This window comes from Symphalangus syndactylus, chromosome 19 (genome assembly GCF_028878055.3).
Source record: "Symphalangus syndactylus isolate Jambi chromosome 19, NHGRI_mSymSyn1-v2.1_pri, whole genome shotgun sequence".
Taxonomy (NCBI): Eukaryota; Metazoa; Chordata; class Mammalia; order Primates; family Hylobatidae; genus Symphalangus; species Symphalangus syndactylus.
In genome coordinates this window covers 17,805,108-17,825,566 of record NC_072434.2, presented here as the reverse complement: position 1 = coordinate 17,825,566, position 20,459 = coordinate 17,805,108, and the positions used below count along the sequence as shown (strand labels likewise).

Sequence of the window (20,459 nt, the reverse complement as noted above, 5' to 3'; positions counted from 1 at the left end):
ACTCGGAGAGGCTGAGGCAGGAGAATGGCGGGAACCCGGGAGGCGGAGCTTGCAGTGAGCCGAGATTGCGCCACTGCACTCCAGCCTGGGTGACACAGCGAGACTCTGTCTCAAAAAAAAATAAAAATAAAAATAAAAATGAAGAAATGGGCCAGGCATGGTGGCTCCCGCCTGTAATCCCAGCACTTTGGGAGGCCGACACGGATGGATGGATGGAGCTCAGAAGTGCAAGACCAGCCTGGGCAACAAAGGGAGCAACCCCCGCCGTGCCTTTGTTTCTACTAAAAATTTAAAAAAATCAGCTAGGCATGGTGGTGTGCTACTCAGGAGGCTGAGGTGTGAAGACTGCTTGACCCTGGGGAGATCGAGGCTGCAGTGATCTGTGATCACGCTACTGTGAGACTCTCCTGGGTGAGTCACCTGCCTCAAAAAATAATAATAATAAAGATGAGGAAATGGATGCTCAAAAAACCAAACCAGGCTGGGCGCAGTGGTTCACACCTGTAATCTCAGCACTTTGGGAGGCCAAGACGGGTGGATCACCTGAAGTCAGGAGTTCGAGACCAGCATAGCCAATATGGTGAAACCCCATCTCTACTAAAAATACAAAAACTAGCCGAGCATGGTGGCCGACGCCTGTAATCCCAGCTATTCGGGAAGCTGAGGCAGGAGAATTGCTTGAACCCGGGAGGCAGAGGTTGTAGTGAGCTAATGCCATTGCACTCCAGTCTGAGTGACAAGAGCGAAACTCCGTCTCAAAAAGAAAAAACAAAAAACAGCTCAGGTTTCTCCACTTCTCTGAGCAGCGAACTGCAGAGATAAGCAGGAACTGTACCTAGATCTCTGGGGGCCAGTAGACAATGCCCCAATGCCACAGTGTTTTCCAATATGGGGTCAAATGCAATTTAGTAACTGTAGGACCTCAATGTAAAGCAGACTGATAAAATCCCTGTGAAAGTTGCCCCAAACCATGAGGAATAAAGCATATGGAGAAAACCGCAGCATTACCACTGGCTGGTACGCACTTTCAAAAAATGTTATTCTACCTGAGATCTCTAAAGTCTCTTTGCTAAGAGAAACAGTAGGCTCTTTTCAGAGAAATTCTTAGTGCTCTGCTCAACAGTGAGTGTGTATTACTGTTTGGGTGACTACTCTGAAAAGAGAAGATGGGAGGGAGGAAATACTCATGACCTGTTTCTGTTGCTAGTGACTCTTTAGGATAGATATTTTATTTAAATTGTTTTTGGGGTAATGGCAATCGATTTGTAGCAACACACTCTCCTTCTTGCCTATTTTCCATCCCGTCAGGCTCAGAAAACAATACCCCAAAGTATGGTGCTTTGGCATGCTGAGCACTTTGAACTAAAGGAGATTGGAAGGCTTCAGAAGCAAGGTTACTCTCTGACCTTCTCCTGGCTTCCTGTCTGCCTCCCCTTTTTCTCCCCCTAAGCTACTCACAGAAACCAGAATTCCTCTTCCTCAAGACCATAGAAACTAGAAACCCTGGCCGGGCACAGTGGCTCACGCCTGTAATCCCAACACTTTGGGAGGTCCAGGTGGGTGGATCACTTGAGGTCAGGAGTTCCAGACCAGCCTGGTCAACATGGTAAAACGCCACCTCTACTAAAAATACAAAAATTAGCCAGGCGTGGTAGCATGTGCCTATAGTCCCAACTAGTTGGGAGGCTAAAGCAGGAGAATCGCTAGAACCTGGGAGGTAGAGGCTGCAGTGAGCCGAGATCGTGCCATTGCACTCCAGCCTGGGCAACAGAGTGAGACTCCATCTCAAAAAAAAAAAAAAAAAAAAAAAAAGGAACTAACTAGAAATCCTCTTCTCTGAAGCAAGCCATAAAACTAGAAAGGTTGCTCTCTTGTCCTCTGAAGACGCTCATTCCAGAGAGGACCTGCCACATCCCACACCCTGGGGAAAGGAATGCACATAGAGAGCCCAAGAATAACCTGAGCAGACCAGCCTTGCTGGGTTTCTCAGTCTATTACCATTAGATCATGTCCTACTGTCCAATCACTTTCTACACAGCAGTCAATTCTTCATCAAACCTAAGCAAAAAAACAGACAGTTTTCCCTGGGTCTTTGTGACTTCATTTCTAAAGGCTCCCGTGTCACATAAATTTGTTATGCTTTTCTCTTGTTAAACTGTCTTTTGTTAGAGAAGTGTTGGCCATGACCCTTAAGATGAGTAAGGAAATCTATCACACCTTTCAGCCACTACCAATCAATAATACATACTTGTGAAAGGTAACTGAAGGCTCTTAAGGTACAGTCTATGTCCAAGGTAGGGAAGGCACCATAAAAGTCGGTGAAATAGAAAATGCTTTTGCTTTATTATACTCCTGCAGCTCATAAAGTTAACATGGACTTCAGAGTTAATTCAGGTCTCAACAGAGTTATTACTGCAATACTTGTTCCTGGTACCCAAGGATTTCCCTCCTTCGGTAGTTTTAAAAATCTCACTTTTTTTTTTTTTTTTAAATAGAGATGGGGTCTCACTATGTTGCCCAGGCTGGTCTCAAACTCCTGGGTTCAAGCGACCCTCCCACCTCAGCCTCCCAAAGTGCTAGGATTACAGGCGTGAGCCACCATGCCTGACCTAAAAAAAAAAAAAAGACAGAGACAGAGCTCAAAAAAAGAAAACTCCAGCTCTGTCACCCAGGCTGGAGTGCAGTGGCATGATCTCAGGTCATAGCAACCTCCACCTCCCTGGTTCAAGCAATTCTTGTGCCTCAGCCTCCCAAGTAGCTGGGACTACAGGCGTGTGCCAAAACTCCAGCTCTGTCACCCAGGCTGGAGTGCAGTGGCATGATCTCGGGTCAGGGCAACCTCTACCTCCCAGGTTCAAGTGATTCTCGTGCCTCAGCCTCCCGAGTAGCAGGGACTACAGGCAAGTGCCACTAATTTTTTTTTTTTTTTTTAGAGACAGGGTTTCACCATGTTGGCCAGGCTGATCTCAAACTCCTGACCTCAGGTGATCTGCCTGCCTCAGCCTCCCAAAGTGCTGAAATTACAGGTGTGAGCCACCATGCCTGGCCAAAAATATCACTTCTAACATTGAATTTTCCATGCTTTTATGGGAAGTCAACTTAAGTCCCCTCTGAAAGTGAATGAAAAACAAAGGATTTTATAGTTAACTGAGGCAAGCAGTGACACAAATATGCATTTCCGCAAATAGGTAGTGATGTTTTATTTCTTACTATCTATACCAAAAGTAGAGAAAAGAACAAATCCTAAATTGAAAAAGTAATCTTATATAGTCTTTCTACTACAGTCAATTCTACCACAAGCTTCAAAGTACTGAGCTACAAAAATTCCAGGGGCTGAGAGAGAAAAAATTCAGTCCAGAAATATTTATTTATACTTTCTAAACAAGCTCTCTGACCTTCAGCTAAATTTTAAAGACTGACAAGGAGGCCCTCATTTAAGGAAAAGAGATGCTTAGGTAATCTGGCTTTCAGAATCTTCAGGACCAAGTAGTACATGCTATTTCTTTTGAAGGGGATGGTTATTGAAGATTAGAGACTGAAATGCACTCTAGTAGGCAAAGCTCTTGCTGGAATCGGAAAAGTCAAGTTGGCAGAAGTCTCTCTAAAATTATTCTATGTCAGGACCACGTTAAGATCTCTCACAGCTTTTAAGAAGCAGATAGTATTGGCACCCGGGGAGAGGAGACCGCCTCCCTAGGGGCTGATACTCCCTGGGAGCCATGTGAAATGGGAACGCACTCAGCAGCATGCTGAACAAGCTCCTTTCTGGGTGAAACTGCTCCTGAGACTGGTCACACTACAGAGGGAACAGAATCACAGCTGGCAGTTGAGGCTTTAATGTATGGGACGCAGAGATGGAAGTAGTTCCTTGAAGGAAGCCAATCCCATGCTTCACAGAGGGCTTAGTTTCTGGCATTTGGAAGGCAGTGTGTAACAGTTTATAAGCATTAACGATGATCCAAAGATGGGAATATGTCAAAAGGACATAGGAACCAGCTTGAAGGGAAACTCACTCACCAAAGTGGGGACAATTTACGCATAAAAATAAAAAGTGATAGAAAGATATTACAATCCATTGAAAAAATTCACAAGTCTACACTGATTAAATAAACAAGAGAAAAGGAAAGCTCTTCTTTACAGTCGACTACAACTAATACATATAGAAGGAATGATGGATATAAAAATCACCACTGGGCTGCACACGGTCGCTTATGCCTGTAGTCCTAGCACTTTGGGAGGCTGAGGCAGGAGGATCGCTTGAGCCTAGGAGTTCAAAACCAACCTGGGCAACAGAGTGAGACTCCATCTCTACAAAAAATATAAAAATTAGCTAGGCACGGTGGCATGTGCCTGTAGTCCCAGATACTAGGGAGGCTGAGGCAGGATTGCTTGAGCCCAGGAGATTAAGGCTGCAGTGAGCTATGATCATACCACTGCACTCCATCCAGCCTGGGTAACAGAGCAAGACCTTGCCTGTAAAAAGAAAACAACAACAAAAAAACCCCATCACTGAGACAGGTGGGAGTTGTCAGTGAATGCTGCTAGGTCTACTGGAAGGAGGTTTTTTGAGAAACAGGGTATCAGTGAAATACAAGAACACCTCTCCACAAACTAATCAACTGCAAAGGAAAAAAATGGTGAATTCACAAACTAATCAACTGCAAAGCAAAAAACGGTGAATTTTTTTTTTTTTTTTGAGACGGAGTTTCATTCTTGTTGCCCAAGCTGGAGTGCAATGGCATGATCTCGGCTCACTGCAGCCTCCACCTCCCGGGTTTGAGCAATTCTCCTGCCTCAGCCTCCCAAGTAGCAGGGATTACAAGCATGCACCACCATGCCTGGCTAATTTTTTTTGTATTTTTAGTAGACATGGGGTTTCCCCATAGTGACCAGGCTGGTCTTGAACTCCTGACTTCAGGTGATCCACCCGTCATGGCCTCCCAAAGTGCTGGGATTACAGGCATGAGCCACTGCGCCTGGCCCTAAAACTGGTGAATTTAAGGTGCAGAAACATCTCCAGGGATGGGTTGACATCATATACCCTGTGATGAAAGGAAAAAAAAAAAAAAGGAGACATTGTTGGGACAGTTGGCAAAACCTGAACAGGGTCTGTGGACTGGATGGTAGTACTGAACCCATGCTAATTTCTTGATTTGGCGAGCTGTATGATGATCATAAAAGCACATCCTTGTTTGGGAGGAATGCATACTGGAGTGTTTAGAGGAGATGAGAAAACCTATCTGCACTCAGCTCTCAAAAGGTTCAAAAAAGCCTACATCTAATACAGATCAGGAAGGAGAGAGACTGGGTGATGGAACAAATCCATGAAAATGTTAACAACTAGAAAATTTACATGAAGCAAGTATTGGAACTCTTTTATTGTTCTCGCAACACTTATGTATGTTTGAAATTATTTCAAAATAATTTTTTTAGGATCCAAAGGTATACCTAGCAAAGCATATCCAGCTCTTGATCTCAGAGGAAAGAGATCAAAAGATAGGATTTTTCTCGACAAGAAAAACCAGCTGGAAAAAAAATACATCAAATACAGCAATAACAGGATTTGAACAACAAGTTTCTTCACTGTCTCCACTTTTGCCCTGCACATTACCTTCCATCCCATCAATCTTCCTGTGATATTTACTATTGCTTGTTCTGAGTCTGGGGAGTTCAAGGCATTGATCTAAGTAAGTAGTTTAGGATCAGACTTAGAATCCAAATCCACAAGTCTAAGCAGTATAGACCAACATGATGCTCCAGTATAGAACAGTCTGATGAAAGTTACCTGTAACCATCAGGTTCATTAAATAAGAAACCACCAAGGCCAGGCGTGATGGCTTATGCCTGCAATCCCAGCATTTTGGGAGGCCGAGGCGGGCAGATCACCTGAGGTCGAGAGTTTGAGACCAGCCTGACCATCATGGAGAAACCCCGTCTCTATTAAAAATACAGAATTAGCTGGGCATGGTGGCACATGCCCGTAATCCCAGCTACTCGGTAGGCTGAGGCAGGAGAACCGCTTGAACCCGGGAGGTGGAGGCTGCAGTGAGCCAAGATCACGCCATTGTACTCCAGCCTGGGCAACAAGAGTGAAACTCTGTCTCAAAAGAAAGAAAGAAAGAAAGAAACCACCAGAGGAAGCTTGACTTTGATTTTGCACTGCCTGTAGTGGCCCCTTATGTTTATTAGTGGTAGAGACTATATCGCCATTATACACTAACTACTTTTATCCTATACCAACAAACCACTTTTCCAAGTTAAAGCAGCAAAACTTTTCTAATTCTCTCCATTGGACAGAACCAGAAGAGCATGTCAGTTGTTCAATCAGAAGAAAGTGAAAGAGGTTTCCTCAGCGGGGTTCTTATATACTAAAAAACAAGAATGACTTTTCTTCTACTAGCTATATTCCCCCACATTCCTCCTTGCATCTAGGTATCGCCATAATATTAAACCCTAAGGCTAGAGAATATCATATGGAATAGTCCTAAAATGTAAACTCCATACTGGTTCACTCTCACTGTCCCTCTCATTTGAATAGAAAGAGATTTTATTTAAAATAGTCTTGTAACCTAGCTGCATTTGTGATAGGGCCTTGGTCTTTGCTCTGGCAAGTTTGACTTGATTTTAAAAAAAACAACAAAAAAAACCCTGGGAAATTCTCTCCCCATTAAATAGACTAGAAAATACTAAAAACAGATCTAAACTGAAATTTGTCTGGCATAAATAAGGCATAAAGCTTTTTTTGTTTGTTTGTTTGAGATGGAGCCTCGCTCTGTCGCCAGGCTGGAGTGCGGTGGCATGATCTCGGCTCACTGCAATCTCTGCCTCCCGGGTTCAGGTGATTCTTCTGCCTCAGCCTCCCAGGCACTAAAGCTCTTAATCTGATGAAACTAAAGTTAGACACTTTGGGGATGAAAGTACTTTTTTAAAATAAGTGGAATTTTTTTTTTAAATCAAAGGCTTTTATAAATACATAACCTAGACATAATTCTTTGGGACAATTCTGATGTATCATTAGTTAGACAAGTGAAAAGCAAAACAATCCTCAAGTCCTACTCCCATCATCCTGCCCAGAGCACACCACCCCAGGGAACGGAAGCATGTTATAATAAAGCCCAACTCCAAAGAAAGTGGTGGTCAAAAGGTTCCCACAGCCACGTGGCACACAGCTGGGGAATACATCCAAACTGCTCACACTGCCTAGAGAAGCAAATGGAAAAACACACTGCCTGTGATGGGCACTTCAACCAGAACCCGCAGGGGATACTGACGAGTCTGCATGCTCTGACCAACTTTCCCTCCAAGAGTTTTGGTTTGGACTTTGGAGGAACATTACACATAAGAGAACTTTTTCAGAGAGTCTCATTTATAGCTCAAAGCAAGGAGACACATATCTTAAGCATTTCTACATCTGTTCTCCTCTGGTCATGTAAGTGTCAAGTTCCAGGTTCCATAGGATCACCAAACTGTGTGACAAAGAACTGAATCAACCTCCAAGCCTGGGAATGGCCTATGCTGAGACTGGACATCCTCCCAGGGCACTCCAGTCAGAGCTCTGCGAGGTAAAAATAGAAAAATTGCACCCCCACATGGACTTACCCTCTGTAGTGTTGTTATGAATGACACTACTCAGATTCCCTGCACCATGTAGGAAGCAAACCCCGTAATCCCTAGAGGCTATTTTCCTGTAAGAAGGAGCAAATTAACCTTAGGTTTTACAACCATAACCAAAAAAACCACATCCACCCATACCTCATACTTTTCCTACCGGCTTCTCTGTAACTTCTAAGAAAGACGGAAATGAAAGAAGCTCTAACAGTAATCTTCATAAATGCATTCTGCATTTGAACCACAAAAACAAGATGATATAATTTTTCCATCAAAGAGAAAATAGGCTGATTTTCCTCTACTGTCAGAAAGTGGGCAGAACATTTCAACTCCTATTCTTTTTTTTAATGAGACAGAGTCTCGCTCTGTCATCCAGGCTGGAGTGCAGTGGCGCAATCTCGGCTGGTTGCAAACTTCGCCTCCTGGGTTCAAGAGATCCTCCTGCCTCAGCCTCCCAAGTAGCTGGGATTACAGGTCCCCGCCACCGCACCCGGATACTTTTTTGTATTTTTAGTAGGGACAGGGGTTCGCCACGTTGGCCAGGCTGGTCTTGAACTCCTGACCTCAGGTGATCCACCTACCTTGGCCTCCCAAAGTGCTGGGATTATAGGCATGAGCTACCACACCCAGCCAATTTTTTGTATTTTTAATCGAGATGGGGTTTCGCCATGTTGGCCAGGTTGGTCTTGAACTCCTGACCTCAGGTGATCCGCCCATTTCAGCCTCCCAAAGTGCTGGGATTACAGGTGTGAGCCACTGCATCCGGCCTCAACTCCTATTCTTATCAATGCCATTTAATCTTACGACTTTCCATATGCCCTACACACTCAAAGACAACTAATGATTAAGTAGGTAACCAATTTGTAGAAAATCCTCTGGGAGAGACATGATGAAACAGTAACCCTTCTTTCCTTCATAACATCAATTTGGAAATCTCAGTTAGTTGGACAGAGTGGTTCACCAATATGTGTCCTGTGCCTAGTACAGAGTCAGGCATTAAATAAAGATTTGCTGAGTGAATGAATATTAAGAATTTACTTCCCATATCATGGTGAAGCTCAGGTCTACTGGTATTGCATGGAAGTCATTCTTTGGAACATGAAAATAATTCTTTGGGATACTGGCATAGAATGCAACTGCACCTACTACTTGATAGCACAACAGGGTGCCTATAGTCAATAATAATTTAATTTTTTTTTTTGAGACGGAGTTTCACTCTTGTTGCCCAGGCTGGAGTGCAATGGTGCAATCTTGGCTCACTGCAACCTCCACCTCCCAGGTTCAGGCGATTTTCCTGCCTCAGCCTCCTGAGTAGCTGGGATTACAGGCCCATGCCACCACACCTGGCTAGTTTTGTATTTTCGGTAGAGACGGGGTTTCGCCATGTTGGTCAGGCTGTTCTCAAACTCCTGATCTCACGTTATCCACCCGCCTTGGCCTCCCAAAGTGCTGGGATTACAGGCATGAGCCACCACGACGGCCCAATTGTATATTTTTAAATAACTTAAAGAAAGTAATTGTTTGTAATTCAAAGGATAAATGCTTAAGGGGATGGGTACCCCATTCTCCATGATGTGTTTATTTCACATTGCATGCCTGTATCAAAACATCTCAGGTATCCCATAAATATATAAACCTACTATGTACCCACAAAATTAAAAACAAAATTTTTTTAATGAAAAAAAAAAGAATGCAACTGCAGCCTAACTAATCACCTATCAAATGCCTATCATTGTTCTTTTTTAGGGGCCCAGATTGTAAAATGTGTGTGAATTTACAAAAATGCTTATGTTCTATGGGGCCAAAAAATGCCCTTCCAAAGAAGGAATTAAATTGCATTTAATTTCAAAACATCATTCCAATATCCACCAGCTGTGGAAATAATTTAACAGATATTTATTTGCCCATTATGTACAAAGCACTATGGTAGGCACTACAGGGGGTACAAAATGAGTAAAACATACTCTTTACCCTTAGGGTTACACAATCTCGTCAGCAGGCTAAAACAAACATACCCACAGCTATCATACAAAACAAAAGGCTGGGCGCGGTGGACCGGTAATGCCAGCACTTTGGGAAGCCAAGACGGGAGGATCACCTGAGGTCAGGAATTCGAGACCAGCCTGACCAACATGGTGAAACCCTGTCTCTACCAAAAATACAAAATTAGCCAGGCGTGGTGCTGCATGCCTGCGATCCCAGCTACTCAGGAAGGCTGAGGCAGGAGAATCGCTTGAACTTGGGAGGCAGAGGTTGCAGTGAGCCAAGATTGCGCCACTGCACTCCAGCCTGGGCATCAGAAAAGGAAATTTGGGAAACTCAGGAAGGGGAGGGGGGAAAGGGAGAGGTGGAAGGGAGAGGGGGAAGGGAAGGGAAGGGAAGGGAAGGGAAGGGAAGGGGAAGGGGAAGGGGAAGGGGAAGGGGAAGGGGAAGGGGAAGGGGCCTCTTCCCCTATGTGGCCTGAGGTAATCTGTGAAAATGGTTCGCTATTCACTTGACCCAGAGAACCCCACAAAATCATGCATACCAAGAGGTTCAAATCTTTGTGTTCACTTTAAGAATACTCGTGACACTTCTCAGGCCATCAAGGGTATGCATATACGAAAAGCCACGAAGTATCTGAAAGATACCACTTTACAGAAACAGCGTGTATCATTCCAACATTACAATGGTTGCATTGGTTGGTGTGCCCAGGCCAAGCAGTGGGGCTGGACACAAGGTCAGTGGCCCAAAAAGCTTGCTGAATTTTTGCTGCACATGCTTGAAAATGCAGAGAGTAATGCTGAACTTAAGGCTTTAGATGTAGATTCTCTGGCTGTTGGGCATATTAAAGTGAACAAAGCACCTAAGATGCGCCGCTGGACCTACAGAGCTCATGGTTGGATTAACCCATACGTGAGCTCTCTCTGCCACACTGAGATGATCCTTACTGAAAAGGAACAGATTGTTCCTAAACCAGAAGAGGAGGTTGCCCAGAAGAAAAAGTTATCCCAGAAGAAATTGAAGAAACAAAAACTTATGATACAGGAGTAAATTCAGCATTAAAATAAATACAATTAAATATTTTTTTAAAAAAAGGAAAGAAAAGAAAGTAAATAAAGGCATAATCTGTATGAGCAGAGCTTATATTGAGTAACAGGCAAAAGGTAAAATTCATATTCCCCTTTATTTCCGTAAATTTTTTTTAGGTTTTATTCTGAAAGGATTGTTTTTGAGAAGTGCATTTATTGGAGAAAGATTCCCTGTTCTCTTAATCTAGTAAAAGATTTTTATTTAAATCCATGCCTTCTGTAAAAACTACTTGCAAGGCTGAAGAACTAACCATACTGAAATCAGTAATGACTTTTAAGACTAAACATACTGCAAATTATAATAAGCTTAAAGGCAATAATATTTTCTCTTTTAAAAGCAGGCAGGCTGGGCATGGGAGCTCACGCCTGTAATCCCAGCACTTTGGGAGGCCAAGGTGGCCAGATCACTTGAGGCCAGGAGTTCAAGATCAGCCTGGCCAAAACGGTGAAACCCCATGTCTATCAAAAAAAAAAAAAAAAAAAATAGCCAGGTGTGGTTGGTGCGTGCCTGCAGTCCCAGCTACTTGGGAGGCTGAGGTAGGAGAATCACTTTTATCCAGGAGGCAGAGATTGCAGTGAGCCAAGATCCAGCCTGGGTGACAAGAGTGAGACTGTCTCAAAAAATAAAATAAGAAAAGGAAAGGGGAGGGGTAGGGGAGGGGAGGGGAGGGGAGGGGAGGGGAGGGGAGGGGAGGGGAGGGGAGGGGAGGAGGCAGAATTTCCCAATCCTTTTTAATAGCAAGCTGACCAGCTGGGCAAGGTGGCTCATGCCTGTAATCCCAGCGCTTTGGGAGGCCAAGGCGGGCGGATCACCTGAGGTCAGGAGTTCCAGACCAGCCTGACCAATACGGTGAAACCCTGTGTCTACTAAAAATACAAAAATTATCCGGGCGTGGTGGTGTGTGCCTGTAGTCCCAGCTACTTGGGAGGTCGAGACAGGAGAAGTGCTTGAACCGGGAGGCAGAGGTTGCAGTGAGCTAAGATCGTGCTACTGCACTCCAGCCTGGGTGACAGAGCCAGACTCTGTCTCAAAACAACAACAACGACAGCAAAAATAGCAGGCAGACCTGTACCATGGGAAACAGATTACCCCACGAAAGGAAGATTCGGAAGGAGAAAGGCCAGAAAGGGAAAGGGTGCAAAGAGCCACTGTGGCTGGGGAGGCCATTTCCTCCCAGGGAGCAGGAGATAGCAAGATCAGCAACAAGGGGCCTGATGCCCTAAATGTCAGGGAGTGGAAACTAGAATAAGAGCCTGAGTAGGTAGTGCCACATTATACTCATTCAATCAGATAGTCTCCCACTAAGTCAATGACGGTTCCATGTAAGCTGTGGAGCCTGGGTGATGACTCATTTGTAACAGAGTCTCTCTACTGCCAGGGTGTATTTTGTACTCCCATGGCCAGGTCAGAAAAGAACAAAGGAAGAGCCGCAGAAGCGGAATTGGACTGGGAGCCTAGAGACTCGGGCCTAAATCTGCCTCTAGCTCAAAATTGTTCTGTCCCACATTCCATCTTTCTGTTCCTTTCATTCTTCTGCCAACCCCATGTTCCAACTTTCTAAATCAATGCTCACCATACATACACACACACACACACACACACACACACACAGCACTCAAACAGCCACATATATTTAGTATTAATTATATGCCTGTGCTTTAAGGTATATTATCTCCAAATGTCACAACTTTGTAAGGCAGGTATTATCACTCCCATTTTATTTATTTCTTAGGATATAATTCACCCCTTTTAAGTGTACAATTCAGTGGCTTTTAGTATGTTCACAAAGTTGTACAAGTATCACCACTATTTAATTCCAGAACATTCTCATCTCCTCCCAGAAAAATCCCATACCCATTAGCAGTCACCCCTTATCTGCTCATTTTCTTCTCCCCACATCCCCTAGCAACCGCTAATCTACTTTCTATCTCTATGAATTTGCCTATTTTGGATATTTCATATCAATGGAATCATACAATATGTGGCACTGTGTATTACTCCCATTATATATATGAAGAACCCAAGATTCAAATGGGTTAAGTAACTTGCCCCAAGTCATACAGTTAAAAAGAGAATGCACTAGAATAGGAACCCAGGTTTCATTCAAATGCTATGCTTGCTTTTGGCCACTGAATGCTGCCTCCATGAGGGAAGAAAATTAAGAAAGAAAGACCAAGTTTTGGATATACTTGGAAAAATGGGATTTTGTTAATCTAAGGTATTACCTTAGAATAGATTATCTTTTATTAAAAGTAATAACCAAAACTATAGCACTATCTTTACTGAGCTTATGTTGAAATGCACTGGCAACTCTTCTAAACAGATGATGGCAAACTACCACAGAGCACACCCATCCCAGTCTCAGCACTGCTGTCACTGTGCTCCACCCCACAATCCCAGCTTCTCCCCACCCCTCAACCCCATAAAGATGACAGCTCTATAAAATGAAGCTGTAAAGAATCTCCTCTTTCCCAACTTTTCATTCCTTCCCCAAATGTCACTCTGCCACTTAAACTTTCTTATCATACAAATTTCTAAGACGACCAAGGAAAATGCCTATTTATTTTATTTTATTATTTTTATTTTTATTTTTTTGAGACACAGTCTCACTCTATCACCCAAGCTGGAGTGCACTGGCATGATCTCAGCTCACTGCAATCTCTGCCTCCTGGGTTCCAGCGATTCTCCTGCCTCAGCCTCCTGAGTAGCTGGGATTATAGGCCCGCACCGCCATGCCTGGCTAATTTTTTGTATTTTAGTGGAGACGATGTTTCACCATGCTGGCCAGGCTAGTCTCGAGCTCCTGACCTCAGGTGATCCACCCACCTCAGCCTCCCAAAGTGCTAGAATTACAGGAGTGAGCCACTGTGCCCAGCCGGAAATGCCTATTTTAAAAACACTAGTGCTTTTCCCCTTCTTTTAAATGCTGCCACATTTAAAAGGTGTGACAAAAAGAAGGTGACGAATGTTGGAGAAACATAGCTGTGAGCTCACCAAAGGCAAAGAGCTATAAAAAAAACCTGAGAATTATAACTCACATAAAATGCTTATAACCTCCCTTAGTATTCTGCTTTTTTATGTACGTGTTTTATGTGTTGCACACGTATATAGTTTAGATTAGATTATAACTTTCTAGAGGACCAAGTTCAAGTCTTCTTAGACCTTTTTAATCCATCATCCAACATAAACAATTATTGATGATAATTATAATTATTTTTTCTTTCTTAAAAGTATAGAAGGGAAAGACTGATCTTCACTGGCCTAAGGCCAAGGCCAATGTCTTTATTTGACTCTTTATCCCCCATACGCAGCACACTGCTCAGTACATACCAGGCACTCAGGTATTTATTGAATAATAGCTAATACTTACATAGCACCTTACCAGGCACTGGTTTTTTTTGGGTTTTTTTTTGTTTTTTTTCTGAGACGGAGTCTCGCTCTGTCGCCCAGGCTGGAGTGCAATGGCGCAATCTTGGCTCACCAAAACCTCTGCCTCCCGTGTTCAAGCGATTCTCCTGCCTCAGCCTTCTGAGTAGCTGGGATTACAGGCATGCGCCACCATGCCCGGCTAATTTTATATTTTTAGTAGACATGGGGTTTCTCCATGTTGGTCAGGCTGGTCTCAAACTCTTGACCTCAGGTGATCCACCCGCCTCAGCCTCCCAAAGTGTTGGGATTACAGGCGTGAGCCACCGCACCCGGCCTGTTTTTTTTTTTAAAGACAGAGTCTCGCTTTGTCACCCAGGCTGGAGCACAGTGGGGTGATCTTGACTCACTGCAACCTCCGCCTCCCAGGTTCAAGCGATTCTCCTGCCTCAGCCTCCTGAGTAGCTGGGATACAGGCACCTGCCACCCTGCCCGGCTAATTTTTGTATTTTTAGTAGAGATAGGGTCAGGCTGGTCTCAAACTCCTAACCTCAAGTGATCCGCCCTCCTTGGCCTCCCAAAGTACTGGGATTACAGGCATGAGCCACCGCTCCCAGCCCAGGTCCTGTTCTAAACATGCACATAGATTCACTCCCAAGAACTCTAGAGATCAGTACCATTATAATCCCTATTTCCAGATGAGGAAATAAAGGCACAGCACAGTTGTGATTTGCCCAAGATCATTTGGTTAGTAAGAGGTGAAACCAGGATTCAAAGAAGGCACCACAGACCACAGAACTCCAACAAGACATATTTAAGTCACTCCCGTATCTTTTTTTTTTTTTTTTTTAAGACAGAGTCTTGCTGCAACACCCAGGCTGGAGTGCAATGGCTCGATCTCAACTCACTGCAACCTCCGCCTCTTGGGTTCAAGCAATTCTCCTGCCTCAGCCTCCCGAGTAGCTGGGGTTACAGGCACGAGCCATCATGCCTGGCTAATTTTTGTACTTTTAGTAGAGATGGTGTTTCACCATGTTGGCCAGGCTGGCCTCGAACTCCTGACTTTGAGTGATCCACCCGCCTCGGCCTCCCAAAGTGCTGGAATTACAGGCGTGAGCCACCGCGCTTGGCCCACTCCAATTTCTTAAAATCGAGAGAGGCTTATGACAAATTGCAACAGCTAGGAACTTTACTGGATCATAAAACAAGAAAAATACTTTCCCATGCCGGGCACAGTGGCTCACGCCTGTAATCCCAGCACTTTGGGAGGCCAAGGCAGGCAGATCGCTTGAGGTCAGGAGTTTGAGACCAGCCTGACCAACATGGTAAAACTCTGTCTCTACTAAAAATACAAAAACAAAATTAGCTGGGCCTGGTGGCAGGCGCCTATAGTCCCAGCTACTAAGGAAGCTGAAGCAGGAGAATCACGCGAACACAGGTGGTGAAGGTTGCAATGAACCAAGATCACGCCACTGCACTCCAGCCTGGGCAACACAGAGAGACTGTCTCAAAAAAAAAAAAAAAAAAAAAAAGAAAAAGAAAAATACTTTTCCCTCTGCTACTCTTAATACTACACCCTGCCTTTCCTCAGAAGTGCTCAAAGCCTTTATTTATTTATATATTTATTTATTTATTTATTTATTGAGACAGAGTTCCGCTCTTGCTGCCCAGGCTGGAGTGCAATGGCGTGATCTCGGCTCACCACAACCTCCGCCTCCCAGATTCAAGTGATTCTCCTGCCTCAGCCTTCCCTAGCAGCTGGGATTACAGGCATGTGCCACCATGCCCAGCTAATTTTTTTGGATTTTTAATAGAGACGGGGTTTTTCCGTGTTGGTCAGGCTGGTCTCCAACTCCCAACCTCAGGTGGTCCACCTACCTCAGCCTCCCAAAGTGCTGGGATTACAGGTGTGAGCCACCGCACCCAACCTTACTTTTTAACTTCTAAAATATCATGTACATTACATATTCTCTACACTGACCCCAGTGAATTCAGAACTATAAAATGTTAGAGGAAAATATTATTTTGGGGTCCTTTACTCTCTTTTGTGGGTGAAAGTGAGACAATAAAAATTTTTGGTATCATATGGCATTACAAATGGTATACAGACATGAAAATTGTTTTTCTATTGTTACCATCCTTATACTCCAATCATTTCAAATTTAGAGTTAATCCCTGGTCTTCTTTCAGTTGCTCAAATACCATACTACATCAACCTAGAGGCACAGTTCCATTCTGAAATGATGCTTAAAACCTACAGGTTTGTTAGGATTAAGAATTGAGTGTTCCTTCAACACCCAAGTTCCTACTAATCAGAGACTAACATTCATAAAAGAAAGTTGAGGACTGGGTGTGGTGGCTGATTACTGTAATTCTAGCACTTTGGGAGGTTGAGGTGGAAGGATCGTTTGAGGCCATGAGTTTGACACCAGCCTGGGCAACAAAGTGAGACCCCATCTTTACAAAAAATTTAAAAAAGAAAGTTGAGACAGTCTCTGAATAACTTGACCTTACAAAGGTGGCCTGTAAATGGAGAGAACAAGAGCTAGTTGTCCTTTTAGGAGTGATTTCTACTTTCTGACATGACCATCTAAATAGCTAGGAAAATGCATCCCTAAAATATACATATTAAGTGTCCCTTCACTAACTTTCCTTGGTGCATTTTTACCCCCAAACTCTCCACGCTGAAAGGAAGAGAATCATTTCATGGAACAAAACCGAATTGCTCCCAGTCCTGCCATCTGTACCCTCCCAGGTTTTTATCTGGGTTGGACAGACTCCAGATGGTGAAGACAGTTAAATACTCAAAGATCAGTTCATGATGCAGTCAACTGGAAAAGCCAATGAAGCGAAATGCAAAGGTATATTTGTATGTCTTAAGTTGTTTTTTAAAGAATAAAAACAAGAGCCAACCAAAGTGCCTTGAAAACCTCCATCTCTCTGAGGTTAATCGATTCTCTTTGTTTTAGAAACAAGTCTAAAATAAATAGTTGTTTTAAAATAAAAACAGCAATAAAGGGCTTTTTAAGATAAGCTGTGAGAGAAACTTCCAAGCAGGAGACACCTCTGGAAAGCACTGTTATGGGAGCGGGTGAAAGTGCACATTCTGGGGATCGTCTCAGAAAACATTAGCCGTTCTCATCAGCTGTTTTCTGGTAGCCTCACAGATACTAGTTCTCTCTACAAGTCCATTCTGGGACAGTATATTTCTAGACGTAAGATGTCAAAAACACAACTTCAGAAAAACTAGTCATCCCCCTCCTTTCATGCTACAAGGTAAAATAAGGCTTTTTAAATTCCTATCCAAACCAACTAAATGGAACGGTATCATTTAGGACCCTGTCATGATCTTAGTATCTTATTTTTATCACCATTTCTGGATTCCCAGTCGGATGTAGGATATTAAGTGCAAAACTTTGGGAATATAAGACCTAACACGCAAAGTCAGAACAATTCATCCAGTTCTGAGCCTCGTGTTCAAATTTGCTATGAGCATCTAAATTCATGGTTCTGAAAGTATTTTAACCTGCATCTTATTCCCCAGTGTCTTTTATTATTACTTTTATTATTATTATTATTATTATTATTTTTGAGACAGAGTCTTGCTCTGTCACATAGGGTGGAGTGTAGTGGCACAATCTCTGCTCACTGCAACCTCCGCCTGCTGGTTTCAAGCGATTCTCCTGCCTCAGCCTCCCCAATGGCTGAGATTACAGGTGCCACCCACCACACCTGACTAGTTTTTTATATTTTTGGTAGAGACGGGGTTTCACCATGTTGGCCAGGCTGGTCTCGAATTCCTGATCTCAAGTGATCCGCCCCGCCTCTGCCTCCCAAAGTGCTGGGATTACAGACCTGAGCCACCGCGCCCGGCCTCTTCAGGGTCTTTTCATGTTAAATTAGATTCTTAGGACCCACTTCACACACCTATTAAATCGGAATTTATGAGCTAGAGCATGAAACATGGCATTTTTAATACGCCCCTGGGGTGAGTTTAATACACACTTTAGTTTGAGAATCACTAAATTAAACCCACAGACTTCTTTGCTGTTTTGTCCCCAAGTTATCTATCTACATGGAATGCCAGACCCTTCTCCCTTCCAATCTAAAGTTATTTCCTAATTAGACGCAGTAGTTAACGAATCCTCCAGTTCCCCACCAACAGCAGTTTAAAAGGAAGCAAGACGTTAGGAAAGATTAAAGACTGCACGATTTTAAGTGTTTGGGGGCCTCTGGCACATCCTAGAAAGAATCATGCAAGACGAACAAGAGTAGCTAGTTCTCCACTGGCTCAGGACCAAAATGATCCCTTCCCTCTCTTCTTCACCATAAGCATGAGCAACATCTCTGGCAATTCCCTGGCACCCATCAGATATGATTTCCTCTGGCGACCCCCAACCCTATTTAGAGAATGTCCCCTCTTCACAGCTGCCTCATGATTGGTGTGAACACATTTCACACACATCATCAAACCCACATACCCGACTACAGTCCCATGGCCTCCTCGGACTCCCGGGACTCCCTGCCGCCTCTGATCCATCTCTAAACTGGGGCTCTGACCCACAACTGCGCATCCGCCCGCCCCCAACTCAGAGCAACTTTTCCCACTCCTCGGATTAACTGCTACCCTATCCGAACGCCGGCCCGCCCCAGTTCCGTCAGCGCACACCCTGGTCTCCGGGGTCCTGCTCCGGGAACTCCGGCCCTCGGTTGCCCCTGGCTCCCGGTCCCCCAGCCGGGCCCTCAGCCGGCCCCTTCCTCCCCTCCTCAGAAGGATGCCCTCCCAAGGCATCCCAGATCCGGCCGGTCAAGGCCCGGGGACCCGGCCACACGACACGACTGCCCCTTTCCGCCTGCCTCTTCTCGGGCTTGTTTTGCAGGGTAGGGGTGCGGTCCGCCCTCCGATTTGCCTCTCCTTCCCTCTCTCCCTCCGGGCTGCCCTCCTTACCCGCCTGCAGCCCGGTTTCGGCGACATCGCCTGCAGGGCCGCGCTCGGCCCCGCCGCCGCCCGTGGGGGAGGAGGGACAAGTGTGGTTGTGGGAGCACTTGATGTCGCGGAAGAACTTCTGGGTCTCGCGCAGGTTCTGTCGCAGCCGTCCCAGGTAGCGGCGGTAGCGGCCAAAGCCCCGGCACAGCTCGCGGATCATTCCGCCGCCGCCGGGGCCGGGACCCGAGACGGGCTCGCCGCCCCATGGCACCCCGTCGCCCTCCATCGCCTCTGCCCGCTCTGTCTTTGCGGCTCGGTCCCCGGCCGCTGGCCCAGCCTTCCTCCTCCCCGCCCCCCCCAGTGCCGAAGGGAGGAGGAATCCGCCTCCTGACGCCCCCGCCTGCAGTCAGCCTTGCTCCCAACCTCCGTCACTGCCGTTGCAAACAAACCAAACCGCAGTGCGCCGCTATCGGAACCTTTCTCTCCACTATCCAGAAGCGTGAGGGAAGGATCACTGGAGGACACCCTCGCCGCGGGGTCTCCTGGGACTTGCAGTCCGGGCTGGGACCAAACGCCAAAACCTCAAGGCTGGAGAAGGGGAGACTGTGGATGGGACTGATCCCTTTTGGAGAAAACCCTCACTCGTTGTTGTGTTTTCGCGCTCTCTTCATTTTGAAAAGTGTTCCCAATCCCTCTATGAGCGTCCCTGAGGAGAGGGAGGAGCTGCAGAACCTGAGCGCCAGCAGAAGTGGGGGGCCTTACCGAAATCGTAGCGAAAGATGTTAATTGTAGAGAAAAAGAAGGAAACAAGACTGAAGACAGTCATATCTCCATGGCTACCCTAAGTGGCTCTCTAGTGTTTCGGATACAGTAGATACTGGGGAATCGGCTGAAAGTACCCTGGAAGTAGGGAAATCTCTTATGTTTCCATTGCGTTCCCCTTTTCTAACTTTCCTTCTCCAGACTTGGAAAGGAAGGGTGTGAAAGGATCAACAAGAGCTGTAAGCTGAACTTCAGTGGGTTCCTGAAGTAGGGAGACCGGGCTGGGTAAGGGGAAGTTGAGGTTTGTAGCCTTCCAAACTATTTCTGATTATCTTAACTTGGCTTCTGCTAATATGGAGGACTTCCATTGACACACACAGTCGCAGACTCCTGGACACAATTACAAAGGGGGCAAAACTTGACGTCACCTCTTTTCTGCTTCCTGAATTATCTCTCCCCTCTTCACTAGGCACAGAGCCCACCTGTATCTTTCTTGCCGTAGAAAGACACCGTTTTTTTACCTAGGCCAGACCTCTTCTCTGATCTGGATGATGTAGTTCCTTGACTGAAATTAAGAGGAGATTTGAGTTTGGATCTGGACTCTCCCTTTACCTTGCCTTGTGATCTCGGGCAAGACCCCGTTTCATCTTCTATAAAGTAAGGGTTTAGAATGGCAGATCTTTAAGCCCTTTTGGCTTTAAATTTTTGTGAGTCCTTCTTCAGA

The 20,459-nt window shown here is 45.0% G+C and overlaps 2 protein-coding genes across 4 annotated transcripts in view; one reads left to right on the top strand and one right to left on the bottom strand.

The window, feature by feature from the left end:
• Nucleotides 1–19,459, bottom strand: part of DSTYK (dual serine/threonine and tyrosine protein kinase) — a 69,955-nt gene extending 50,496 nt beyond the window's left edge. For 2 of the 3 annotated variants that reach the window (XM_055234790.2, XM_055234792.2), the window contains exon 1: nt 18,995–19,456. In XM_055234790.2, coding sequence (XP_055090765.1) covers nt 18,995–19,259 — 265 coding nt within the window. In that variant the 5' untranslated portion in view covers nt 19,260–19,456. Of the gene's footprint in view, nt 1–18,994 lie in introns of all 3 variants that reach the window. The other variant, XM_055234791.2, reaches the window with a different exon arrangement.
• On the top strand, nt 10,073–10,663 carry LOC129458692 (large ribosomal subunit protein uL22-like). The gene has a single exon (XM_055234810.2). It carries the CDS (start codon nt 10,087–10,089, stop codon nt 10,639–10,641), a length of 555 nt encoding a protein of 184 aa, XP_055090785.1. The 5' UTR covers nt 10,073–10,086; the 3' UTR covers nt 10,642–10,663.
• Nucleotides 19,460–20,459: the final 1,000 nt, after the last annotated feature.

Bases quoted from the DNA above. Each gene is read 5' to 3' on its own strand.
- LOC129458692 (XM_055234810.2), top strand. From the start codon at position 10,087: ATGGTTCGCTATTCACTTGACCCAGAGAACCCCACAAAATCATGCATA.